The sequence below is a fragment of the Ceratotherium simum genome, chromosome 8 (assembly GCF_057802395.1).
Source record: "Ceratotherium simum simum isolate JZ-2026a chromosome 8, ASM5780239v1, whole genome shotgun sequence".
NCBI lineage: Eukaryota > Metazoa > Chordata > Mammalia > Perissodactyla > Rhinocerotidae > Ceratotherium > Ceratotherium simum.
The window spans coordinates 39,781,247-39,794,758 of NC_141907.1; the positions used below are offsets into that span (position 1 = coordinate 39,781,247).

Consider the following 13,512-nt stretch of genomic DNA (forward strand, 5'->3'; position numbering starts at 1 on the left):
GTTGTCTGTATGGTATTTTATACATTTTAAGAATAATTTATGTACAATAAAAAAATCAAACCTTAAAGCAATCTATAAAGCAGAAAATAAAAGCTTCCCTTACCCCCAGTTGCATTCCCCAGAGGTAAACATTAGCAGTTTGTAGTCTGTTATAATCTTATTAGTATAAAAATCATTATCTAAACCTTAAAAGAGTTTTTCTATGCATACATATATGTGTGAATGTCTATTTTTTTATGAAAGTAGGACTACACCCTAAATATACTGTTTTGCACTTTTTTTTTTACTGAAAATTTTATCACTAACATCTTTTCACGTCAGCACATCCTGATCTACCTCAGTATTTTTTTGTAACCTCACCACCATAACAACTCTGTTTCTTAAATTTTTTCTTTGAAAGAAGGGGAAAGAGGAGTGTGAAGGAGACAACTCAGAACTAGTCTCCTGATTTGAAATGTTTCTATCTCTAGCCAGAAATATGTCCTGCCTGGCCCCACCCAGACACATTGCCACTTGCTCTCTAACCAAACTCCCAGTGACCATCTGGAATATCCATGTGGACTCATCCCATAAGAGGATAAAAATTTCCTTGGATTTATTCCTGATATTTAGAACCAGTGTAATGGAAAAGTGGCCACTTTCCAAAAGGGATTTTTTTGTCAACACAACACAGAGAAATCTAAAAAAGTACTGCCTGACAAGAAGTCAAAACAATATGAAATGTTATAGTGGGTTCCAAATTCTATGATGCTGCAGTAAGAAGATTCCCCCAGGGGCTCATAGTAGTCCAGCACAGGTTGTATTTCAAGCTCTTAAACATTTCTACGGGGATATTTGCTCCTGTTCAGTGTCTGAGACCAAAGATGCGTTGCCTGTCTGAAGTTCCTGACTTACCGGCTGCATTGTGCTGGTGATACCAGATCAAATCAGGAATTGATTCAAAGAGGTGTCTTTCAGCCACGTACCACTGTCCTGAGTCATTCCTTTTAATCTGATAATGTTTGATGGTAGCCTCCATACTTCTACAACCAATAAAATGTGAATTTGTAAACAAGCAAAAGATCACTTTGGAACTAAGTCAATTCATTAAGCAACAGGACCCACCTCTAAAACTTCTATCCTAGCAACACTACACACTGAAGAGTGGATTGGATTAAACAGGTGTCTCACCTGTTTAGAGGTGAAAATTCCTCAGCTATCTTACTGGGGCCTTAGATTCAAACATAACTTCAGCCAAAGGTGTTAAGGTGACAAGTCTAGTGTCCAAAAAAGCAGAGCTCATAATGGACACTTGTAAGTATTTGTTGAATATCAAATACCAGTTGAATGAATGAACAAATGCACCATGAGGGACATGAGGAGATATGAGACAAAGGGAGGAAACCCAATATAAAGTGTACTGATGAACAGATTTGCTATGGGCAACTGAGTAATTCCTCTAGGAAGCTATAAGAGACTGTGGAACATACTTCAGAATTGTTTCACTGAAGTGCAAAGTTGCTGAGGGGGTCTTATCCTTCATTCCTCATCGACAGAGGGTTGCTCCTAGGGTGCTAACACTCAGGCACTTCCAATCTACCCATGGGGACCATGAGTTCCCACAGCCAGAGAACATCGTCAGGCAGAAAGACACGGGAAGCTTTCTGAGTACGGGAGAACCCGCAGCAGTTAAACCCCAGAGTAAACCAAGGGATATGAGGAAAGCACCACCAGTGTCTGCTACAACTAAACTAACTCCTCACTTGATGGTTGAGGAAAGGAGATGAGAGACATTTTAAGTAATTTATCCAATATCACACACAGAACTTGTTAGGGATACAACTTGAATCGATTAGTTGTCCTAATTTCCAGGCCAGCAACCTGGCCTCGCTTACATCAGGTTCTTGCTTACATTTTCTATGTGATGGTGTCTCCATTAAAAAGACTATCCCAGATATTGTTATTTCTAAAGTGATCAAAATTACAATTGCTTACCTTCTAGCTCTTATAAACACAGAAATTGTGTAGGATCCCAAATGTCTTGAATCTCTGACAATGAATGCACCTTCTTTAGACTGCAAAACAATTGATTCATTGTATAAGTTCATTCCTTATTAGGAAATAAGACAAACCTACATCTCAGTAACGAACACCAAAGCTATACTGACTTACTATAAAAGAATGGGATTGGTTTTACGAGTACACACAATCTCATCTCCCTTATAGGTTTAGAAGTCATACCTATAAAACAAAATATAATTGGGACAAGAATTTGTAATGTATGAGTATTTAAAAACTTTGCCCCTGATTCTTCTAAGAAAAATTCTGCATTTGACAACATTGTACCCCACCATTTAGTTATTTTTTTGTTATATTGATCAAGATAATAAATAAAAATAACCGATGAATAGGAAGAACTCTGAGACAGACTGACACAATTGTACTTTGTAAAAGAAACAATATGGCGGGTGAGGGAGGCAAGGAGAGATGCATCTGGAAAGGCTGGGAGTGGAAAAAGAGACCAGAGTCTGTGGTAAGGATGGAGAGAAAATAGATTTGGACAGTCTGGAGAGAGAAGCAAGGAGAGCGATTTTAGTTGCTGTAGGAGTATGGGAGAGAGGAAAAGAGAAATGGCAGGGGAAGAGTATTATAAGTTCGATGTTAGGTCATGAATTGGATCCCCATTGACCTTCTTTGAGAAACTCCAATAAAGCTGTGAATTGCTTTCAAATAATCTTGAACGCTGGACTGTTTTGTTTGGTTGGTTTGTTTGATGTTGTAAAAAGTTTCAGCTTTACTGAGTGTGCTTACTCTTGTGAAGAGCCCAAGTGTAAATATCTCAGAATCTTGTCAAACCCATGAAAGTTTACACTTAGGAAGTGCTGATAAGCTGCTTGAGAACTGCACAAGCCAAAGAGCATGGTCTGACCCTCAAGGCAAACATGACACATTAAGCAGTCTTCTCCTCCTTCTGGATGCTCACGAAGAGACAAGCCTCATTTTCTGGTCAAGTTTTTCAACCAAAGAATCTCTTATAGCCATTTAAAATGATAAAAATCTGGCTGTCATTGAATTCCTACTGTGTGCAAGGGTTGCATTACACACCATGGGAGACACAAGATGTAAAAAACAAAGATGCAAAAAGCAAAGAGGTATGTATGGTATATATGTATGTAGTACATATGCATATAAGTATATACAATATGCATGTAACAAAGTTGTATATGTAGTGATCTCTTCTAAAGCTTCAAAGTAGAAAGAGTACAAAAAACATTTGAGACCACAAAGCAATAAAACTAAAAATTAATAACAAACTCCAAAGTAAAAAGCCCCTAGCACTTATAAACTTTTAAGTTCTCTTTTGTAAAACTCAAGGAAATTCAAATAAAAATGAAAAATATCTAGAAAATAATAAGGAAACACTACATATCAGAACCTTTGCTATATAGTTCAAGCAGTACTCAGAAGTAAATTCATAGTCTATTATTTAAATTAATAAAAGGAATACAAATAAGTGTATCCAACTCAAGAAGTTAGGATAAGAACTATAAAATAAACCCAGGTAAAGCAGAAGAAAGAAATCAATAAAGACAAAAGCAGAAAACAATAAATATTTGTATAAAACTTATTATTTACATAATAAAAATATAATATAATACAGCTAGTGATTAGACAAAATATAATACAACTAGTAATTGAATTCAAAATCTGGTTGTCTAGGGAAAAACAGTAAAATAGACAAACTGCTAATTAACCTAATCAATAAGTAACGAGAAAAATCTATCAAAAAATAAGTTACAGGATCCAAAAAAAAATTAAAGAATCTTCTTGACTCTATACAATAAATTTGAAAACTTCAATGAAATGGGTAATTAACTAGCAAAACATAAAATTTATCAAAATGGATTCCAGAAGAGCTAGAAATCTTACTGGACCTACTGAACAGAAAAATGGATAAGATTTTAAAAGAGCTAGCTACTTTAAAAAGCACTACAGGTACACGTTGTGTTGTTATCAAATCTTAAATATAAGAAGTGGTAGACAGATTAATCAAAAGATTCCAGAGCAGATGAAAAGAAGAAAAACTTCTAAATCTTATATAAAGTGACCCTAACATCAATACCAACAATACAGCAAAGATTGAGCACAAAAGGAAAAACTACTACCCAGTCTTCACCCATATCAGTGCAAAAACCCTAACTAAATATTAACAAACCGAATCCAGTCTCCCCATGAAAGAATAATACACCGTGACCAAGAGGGATTGCATACAGGAAGGCAAGAGTAATTCAATATGTGGGATTTTATTAATATAATTCATCCCATTAATATATCTGAGGAGAAAAATCCCATGAACATCTCCATAAATGTTGAAAAAGCATTTGACAAATTTCAACTTCTAGTATCAACTTTTAGAAATTCTTAATAAAATAGGAATATATGTGTACTTCCTTAACACAATAGCACTTATTTACTTTAGTCACAAGTCCAGCATCATGATTTATGTGGAAATCATTCCAACTAAAATCGGAAAATAAGAAATGCCCGCTGTCAGCACAGGTATTTTACACTGTTCTGAGATAATAGCCAATGTAGTTAATAGAGAGGCAAAAATTAGAAATACTGTATTAAAATCGTAAAAGAGGAGTTGAAATCATCACTGTTTGCTGCTGCTAAGTCTATGTACTTGCAACCCAAGAGAATCAACTGAAAAACTACTACAAAATATTTGAATTCACCAAAGTTGTCAGTTACAAAATTAATTCACAGAAATCAAGAGCTTTCCTAAGTAAAAACAACAAGATACACCCATTTAGAATAGCAACAAAAAGATGAAATACTTTAAAATAAATGTGCGAGAGCTGTATGAAAAAAACTTTAAAATGCTCCTGAAGAATACAAAAGTGTCCGTTTTTATCACTAGTTCTTTAATCCATCTAAGATTTATTTTCACTTAATGTAGGAATCTAGTTTTAATTTTTTTCTATATGAATAATCAATATATGAGTTCCAGAACAAATTGGTCCCCAAACCCCACTAATTTGTAATGCCTGAACAATTTTCCCTAAATTAATCTGTAAATTTAATGCAACCAAGAGGAAGTTTTTTTAAACCAGCAAGTAATTCTGAAGTTTATATGGGCAAATTATATATTCAGAATATTTCTGAAAAAGAATAATAATGAGGGGGGCTAGCCACACCAGAGAAAGCGTCAGTATTTAAAACAGTATAACGGCAGCACAAGAATAGACAAGCCGATCAATGAGACTAAGTAGAAAGTCCAGATATAGTCCAACATATGAAGTGTGTATAGGATGAAGGTGGCATCTCAAATCAATACAGAAAAGAGGGACACTTGGTAACCATCTAGAAAAAGATAAAGTCAGATCCATTCCCTCTCTCTTTACATCAGGAAAAATTACAAATGGATCAAACACGTATACATAAAAAATAAAACCACTAAAGCAATCAAGAAACATAGGAAAATTTTTTATAACCTTGGAGTGAGCAAGGCAATTCTAACCTGACACAACCCTAAAGCCTCACAAAAAATTGTCAGAAAAATTCAACTACATAATATTCAAATACCTTTCACAGCAAAAAAAAAAAAAAAAAGACAATTGAAATACTGGGAAAAGTATTCCCACATATCACAAAGGGCTAATTTCCTTAATTAGCTACATAGGTCCTAGAAATTGTCAGAAAAGCATCAAAAACCCAGTAGAAAAATTTACAAAGGATATGAACAGACAGCTCACAGAAAAGGAAATACAAATATATAAAATTTAATAGATAAAAAGATGCTTAACATTCCCAGAACAAGAGAAATGCAAATTAGATCCACACTGAAATATCAGAGAGCAAACTTCCAAATGTTTCATTAAAACACTTGTGGGAAACTAGGCACTTTCTTACATCTCTAGTGGGTACACAAATCGACACAACTCTTATAGAGGGCATTTTAATATCTATCAAAATTAGAAATGTACATTACCTTTGACCCAGAATTTCTACCTTTGGGGATTTATCCTACAAATATACTCACATAAATGGGAAAAGATGTGCGTGCAGGTTACCTATGGCAGCATTGTTTTAATAGCAAAAGAGTGTATACCACTTAACTGTCCATAATGCAAGTTAAATAAATTGTGATACATCCTCACTAAGAAATACTATGCAGGTGTACAATGAACGAGGACACTTTTTGTGTATTGATGTGAAAAGATTCCCAATATATATCAAGTGAAAAAAATAACATACAGAAGAGTATATATATATTATATTACCATTTGTGTAAAAATTACATAAGAAAATATATTTTACTGCTTGTGTATGTATTAAATATCTCTGAAAAGATGCAAAATGAACTAACAATAATAATTTGTCTCTGGAGAGGGGAATTGATGGCTTGGGGACAAGGATGAAAGAAAACTTTTCATTTATTTATTTTTTATTTTTTTATTATTTTTTTCTTTTTGTGAGGAAGATCAGCCCTGAGCTAACATCCATGCTAATCCTCCTCTTTTTGCTGAGGAAGACCGGCTCTGAGCTAACATCTATTGCCAGTCCTTCTGTTTTTTTTTCCCCCTAAGCCCCAGTAGATAGTTATATGTCATAGTTGCACATCCTTCTAGTTGCCGTATGTGGGACTCGGCCTCAGCATGGCGGGAAAAGCGGTGCATCAGTGCGCGCCCAGGGTTCTGAACCCCAGGCCGCCTGCAGCGGAGCGCGCGCACTTAACCGCTAAGCCACGGGGCTGGCCCGAAAGAAAACTTTTCAAAACCTTTTGATTTTTGAACCATGTGACCATACTGATTATTGAAATATGAAATAAATAAAAATTAAAGGTACTTCTATGAATAACTTATGCAATAAATTTGAAAATAAATATAAAATAGGCAATTCTCTAGGTAAATATAAATTATCAAACATCCAGAGAAGAAAAGAAAATTAAATCAGTAGTCAAATACCTATCTGTTTGAAAAAACTGCATATCCAGACTACTTTAAGAGAAAGATATCTAACCTTCAAAGAGCAAATAACGTCTATCTAATATAAACTATTCCAGAGATTGAAAAAAAGAGACAAAGCCCCACTCCCCAACTCATTTTATGATGCTAGTATAACCTTTACGCTAAAATCAGACAAAGAGAACAGAAAATTAGAAGCCAGGCTCCCTTTGAACATAACAGGACAAATGCTAAACAAAATATTAGAAAACCCAAACAAGCAATATGTATTTTAAAGTCTCATGACTGAGTAGGATTTAACCCAGGCATACTTTTAAAAATAAAAATTGAAAATACGTAAATTACAAAACATATTTTAAGATATATGGGAAAAATATGTATATTTTTAAAATATCACACACACTTCAGCCAGATTAAAGACCTAAATGTGAAAAGCAAATCTATAAAACATTTAAAGGAAAATATAAAATCCCTTTATTACTTCAGGAGAGAGAAGAATTTCTTATAGTAAACAAACAAAAAGAGCAGAGATTATAAAGCAAAATATTGAGAAATTTGACGTTAACATTTTTTTAAATTCTGTATAAAAAAGAAAATAGCATCAAGTTTTTTAAAAGCCAGAAACCAAAAGAATATAGTTGTAACACATAACTGACATAAGACTGGTATTCAGAATATATTTTTAAAACACATATTAATCAGTTAAAAAAGCAAACACACCACAGAAAAATGAGAACAGGATATTAACAGGCATGTAACAGCAGAGGAAGCCCAACCAGACAATAGACATATGAAAAGTTAGTCAATCGAACTGTTTATCAAAAAAATACACTTAAAAATATATATAAAATTTCTCACTCAATGAATTGAAAAAAAGTGTGAAACTACTGGCTGTTGGCAACAATGTGGGGAACCAGTTTTCTCACTCCCTGTAAGAGTATAAATTAGTACAAGTACTTTGAATTATGATTTGAAAATATCTAGTAATGTGAAATCTGCACATACCCTCTGACCAGATCGTCCCATTTCTGGGGCTAACAGAAAGAAACCCTTGCCCTTGTGTATGAGATGACAGGTACAAGGAAGCTCTTCGCAGCACTGCTTGTAATAGTAAGAAAGTACAAACAATTTGAATGTTTATCAACAGTGAAATGGACACATTTTGGTATACTTATATAATAAATGCTATACAACAGTTAAAGGAATGTGTTTAATCTATATCTACCCATATAAATGAAATCGAAAATACAATGTTTAATTAAAAAATCAATATACATATGATCTCCCTTATGTCAAACATTACAATACATACAATAACACTATAGGTTGTATATGCACGTGTATATAATAAAAATATAAACACGGGGACAAAATAGGAACACGCCCTTCTCCTGTTGTGATTGCCTCTGGGGAGTGGGAGAGGACAAGAAAGATGAGGGGATGGGCTTCAACTGGATCTGTAATGTTTTATTTCACTACAGAATGTTATGGCCAAATGTTACCATTTGTGATATCTGGGTTGTGGGTACGTGGGGTTTGTTACATAACTCCCTGCTCTGGTCTCCATGGGGAGGTCAGACCCTTGCCCTGTTCTGGTTTCCTCTCAGATGCAGAACCTGTCGTGCTGAGCCTGCAGAGCCCGGTGATTCTGGCTGTTACCTGTGACCAACTTGCTTCCTGTGGACCTTCTCCGGGACGTTTCTTCTCCAGTTCTGCCTGCCTGTCATGACACCATCTGTGTCCATTCTGGACCTACTACTACCACTGTACAGAGGCCATTTGCCGTCACCATACCGGGCAGATACCACATTTGCCACCACACTCCATTTCCTCGTAGCCAGTGAGGCCAGGCCTGACCTCCGGCCTCCATCCCCACCGCCGCCTGAGGCTGGGTCTGCATCCCTCATGCCCTGCCTATCCTCAGCTATTAACTGGACCTTCCCTGTGTCCTGAGCCATTACTGGCATTGAGTTTTTAGTTACAGAACTGATTCTTTCTCACTCTTTTATTTCTAGATTTCCTCAACATCCGACAGCAGTACATAATGACATATATACCTCTTACCTAGTTTCTAGTTTTGACTCTACATTTACCCACAGTTAATGTTTACCGTCAGTTGGAAATTTAAACTATACGCAGTTTTGTTTTGTTTTCACCAAAATGAGCAGTTTTGATCTGACCTCGATATTTTGGCTACCCTACTCTTCCCTTTGTTCCCAAAGAACAAAGAAAATGCAGCACTGTATATCTTCTATATTTGTGTTTTTAATGAGCCTAAGCTAAGCTCGTGCGGATACGGTGTTTATTTGATTGGTGCTGATGCAAAGGTAGATGGGCAATTCAAATATAGAGTCTTCTGGCAGCACTTTGGAGAGAATGAAGGAGTTTTAGTATGTTGGAGATGAAATCATTTCAGGAGAAACACATTTCTGAAATTATGATGAAAGTCGATGGAAAACATGATCTGATACAAATATATCTAGTTTATGACATCAGAAAATGTGTAGTAGAGGTGAAATTGTAATAATATTTTAGAACTAAAAAAAAAAACAGGAAGTAATAAAATTTATTTGTTAGGTAAAGTCTTTCTTTATAATGTACCTCTCTCAGAAATTTTGAAAATATTCACAGCTGTACTCATGAATAAATTGAATTACCTCTTGTCTCAAAAGACGTTCTGCCTGATTTCTGGTAATGTTTCTATGGTACCACCTGTGAAAGCAATAAAAATAATTTTTAAATTTTATATTCCATTTTTTTCCAGAAAAATCCTGCTCCATTTACTTCATTTTTAAGAACTTACACCAAGACTGATCTTAGAAAATTGAGTGTTTTTTAATTCTGATAAACAATAATGTACTATTACGTGTCAATTAATTTAGTTTTATAGATTTTTATTAGCTGCAAGCCAATATAAAGTTTATTCTATCATATCTCAATTCAACTTTCTGATGCAGACTTAGTATATAATTTTGAATGTTTTAACCTCCTGAAAATTTCCATGAAAACTGTGTGGTTAAGAAGTCATCATCTTCAATAAACGCTTTCCTGAGCTTTGGTAGACAAACTAAAAAATACCCATTTCTTTCTCTCCTCTCGGGAACCCCCTATTTGCATGCTTTTATATGTGCTATGTTATCTTTCCAAAACTAAAACTCACTCTAACTTATTTGATTCTCCAAAGTACATTAACCTGTAGTCAAGCTGGTAGTTTAGTAGAGTAAATGGAACAGCCAATATATAACCCTGCTCCTACACCCTCTCCGGCCTCATCTTTCTCCATCACTCTCTCCTCACTCACTGAGCTTCCGCCACGTTGGGATTCTTTCCTTCCTCAAATTCACCAAGCCCTTTTCTGCCTCCAGTCTTGCTGTTACCTCTGCATGAAACATGGCATTAAACGACTTTAGAATATCAGAACTACACACAGTAAACATAATTAAATAATATTGTAATTTAAACATACAGTTTGGTATGACAGTACCTAGTCAGTACGCAAATATTGTACAAGAGAGAGAAAGGAAATGATAGAACAAAGGAGAGAAAAAGAAAAATGGAAAAGCTTTCATTTCAAAACAAGATTTTAAACAGGAGTTAATCTAATATTACAAGAAACACTAATTTTGTGGACAGTGGAAGGAAGAATGCATACACCACCATGTATTGGGTCACAGTGGGTGGGCCAGATGGTGGCTAAACGAAACTCATACCTGACTTGGAGGATGGAACCTATCTCATCATGTGGACTTCCCCTAACCTTCAGTAGTAGGAAGCTGCCACTAAATTAGAATGGTCAGGTACTAAAAGTCCTAATGCCCTCAAATTGAAAATGAACTGTTAAAAACGTGAAACATAGAGAATAGGGAATGACTACAGATGATTCCAGACAAAGTACAGATGATTCCAGACAAAGTAAAATGACTACTTATCACTAATAGGAACAAGAGTACCTGTGATGCTAAACTGTGAATATTATTCAGTACTTTTTATTGAATATTCATCTTGGGGGAGGGAATTTCAAGATGAGTCTGAGACTTCTTGTAGAAAGAAGAAATTCTTTCAAAATAAATGTAGAATTAAAGACACAGGAAACCAGTTTAGGGCCCCCACTGGCTAAGTTGTGAAATGTGGGTACTAAAAGGAGAGTAATGATAACAGCTCACTAAAATACGTCGAAACTGTGAAAAGCCAAGACTGCATTAATGATATTTCAAAAAAGGAAAAGTTAACACAAATTGTATTTTTTCTGAATAATGTTTCTCAATCTGCTATCATATCAGTGTTAATTTTGTTGCTTTGTAATTATTTGTTACAGTGATAAATAATATAAGTAAATATATTATTTTTGTTTAAATATAAATTAAAAATCCTTCCACGTGTGGGTGTTATCAGAATGACTTCAAAGCAGTAACTGAAGAGCCAGATAGAAGGATATGATGAATTTAGGATCCTTTAAAATAATACAGAATTCCATCAGGCAGGAAAGAGACTGGATGAATGCAATTTAGGGGAGGTTGGGAGCATGGTATTTCAGCATTTCACCTATTTAAATCAGATCATAAAAAGTTAGAAGAGTTTAAAAAAATAAGTAAGGCTGTAACTCATACCCAGACAACACTGATTATAGAAATAATACCAAATGGAGGGCCAGCAGGTGGTGTAGTGGTTAAGTTCGCATGCTCTGCTGCGGCGGCCCGGGGTTCACAGGTTCAGGTTCCGGGCGCAGACCTACGCATCGCTTATAAAGCCATGCTGTGGCAGGCGTCCCACATATAAAAAAGTAGAGGAAGATGGGCATGGACGTTAGCCCAGGGCCAATCTTCCTCAGCAAAAAGAGGAGGATTGGCAATATATGTTAGCTCAGGGCTAATCTTCCTCACTAAAAAATAATAATAATAATACCACCGAATGATGTGGACACAGGACTTGGGGTGGGGCTTCTACTGACATTAAAAAAAAGTTCAACATGTCCAGCTGTGATTTAGTACAAACATCTTGTGTATATGTAAGCCTTGGGTCCCATGACCCAGTGTTAGATTTCTGATCAATAAGTAACAATATTGTCTTGAGTTTTCAACCTAGAAAGCCTATTAGATCTGAGAAGGTATAAATCTGCTTCTCTTAGTGACTTTCTTAGTAAGTGACTACACTGCATGGTAAGCATGCAGTGTAGAGATAATGAGATAATCAGATTCATACTTCTGTAAAGTTCAGGATAAGCAATATGTTAGATATTCAAAATATCTATCATTTTATGAGAATCTGGCATATTAGATTTTTGCCCCTGATTTAAAATTTATAACTAATTTTAAATTTATTATTTGATGTTTAAGGAAACTTGACTAATTTTTAAATATTTGTATGGTTAAGAAAACTTAATTTACCACCTTTATAAGTTTAATTTATTAGATTTCCAGGATCCTGTAAGGACTTACAAAGTCCTGTAAGGACTTACTTTAAATTGCAAATTTGCCCTGTCAGGGATGTGAAATACTTAAATAGAAAATTGAATTTATTCAGTTTGCTAAAGCAAGTTAAATGTTTCAGGAAATTTAATTAACTGAGCTTATAAATAGGACTGATTGTTTAAGGACACCTAGTACGTTGAGCTTGAATTAAGGTGATTGTTCTTATTTTTTTAGATTTATAAATAGTATATGAAGATTTACAAGTTATAGTTGAAGGCTTACTGAAAACTAGGTTTTTACATTGTAGTGTTGATGATTTGGATATTAATTTAAAACCAAAGTAGCCATAAATATTTCTATTTATAAAGGTTCCCATGAGATGTCAGAAGCCCACACTGACGTAGACTTCCTTCCCCCATCCGCCCCCTGACAACCTCCTACCACCTTTAGGCCTCAAGTCACTTCCTCAGAAAGGTCTTCCCCAACCCAGCACGCATCTAAATTATATCCCCCTCCCCATTGTTTTCTTCCCCATTGTTTTTTCTTAGTGTCCCATACTGTTCCTTCATAACACCACAATTTAAAATTATATATTTATTTGTGAATTTGGGGCTGTGTAATATCTATTTCCCCATGAAACTGTAAGCTCCATGAAGACAGGGACTACTTCTGTACGTGCCGTGTTGTATCTCCAGAGCCTAGAACAGCTAATAGCTGTACATCGTTAAGTGTGTAATGAATGAAGATTGAAAAAATAAAGTGATTCTGGAGGCTGAAGTAAGTATGGAGTGTAGTATACCTGTAATACTAAGCAAAGTGGACCAAAGCGTAAATGTCTTTCCTGTTAGTTTCACAGTTCAAGGAAATAATAATAATTGCTAGAATTCACACCATACGGTATGAGACAGGTATTACTGTCCCCAGTTTTCAGATCATTCAGAGGTTTAGAGACATTAGATGACTTTGCCCAGAGCCAAAGCACTAGTCAGCGGTGATGCCAGACTTTGAACCCAGATTTCTCCTATTTCTTAGCCCACACTACAGTATTTCAACCTAGGGCAGTAATTTCTGTACAGTCATTAGAACAGGACGTGGCACATAGGGGTTGATAAATTTTAGTGATTTATATTGATAATTATTATATTTATATTTTA

At 35.1% G+C, this 13,512-nt stretch overlaps 1 protein-coding gene across 2 annotated transcripts in view; it reads right to left on the reverse strand.

Moving 5' to 3' along the window:
* TXK (TXK tyrosine kinase) overlaps window positions 1-13,512 on the reverse strand; it is a 58,890-nt gene that overhangs the window by 23,758 nt on the left and 21,620 nt on the right. For both annotated transcript variants that reach the window (XM_014787135.2, XM_087434271.1), the window contains 3 exons: window positions 9,608-9,662; window positions 1,975-2,054; window positions 895-1,022 (listed from right to left, as the gene is read on the reverse strand). In XM_014787135.2, coding sequence (XP_014642621.2) covers window positions 895-1,022; window positions 1,975-2,054; window positions 9,608-9,662 — 263 coding nt within the window. The remainder of the gene's footprint in view (window positions 1-894; window positions 1,023-1,974; window positions 2,055-9,607; window positions 9,663-13,512) is intronic.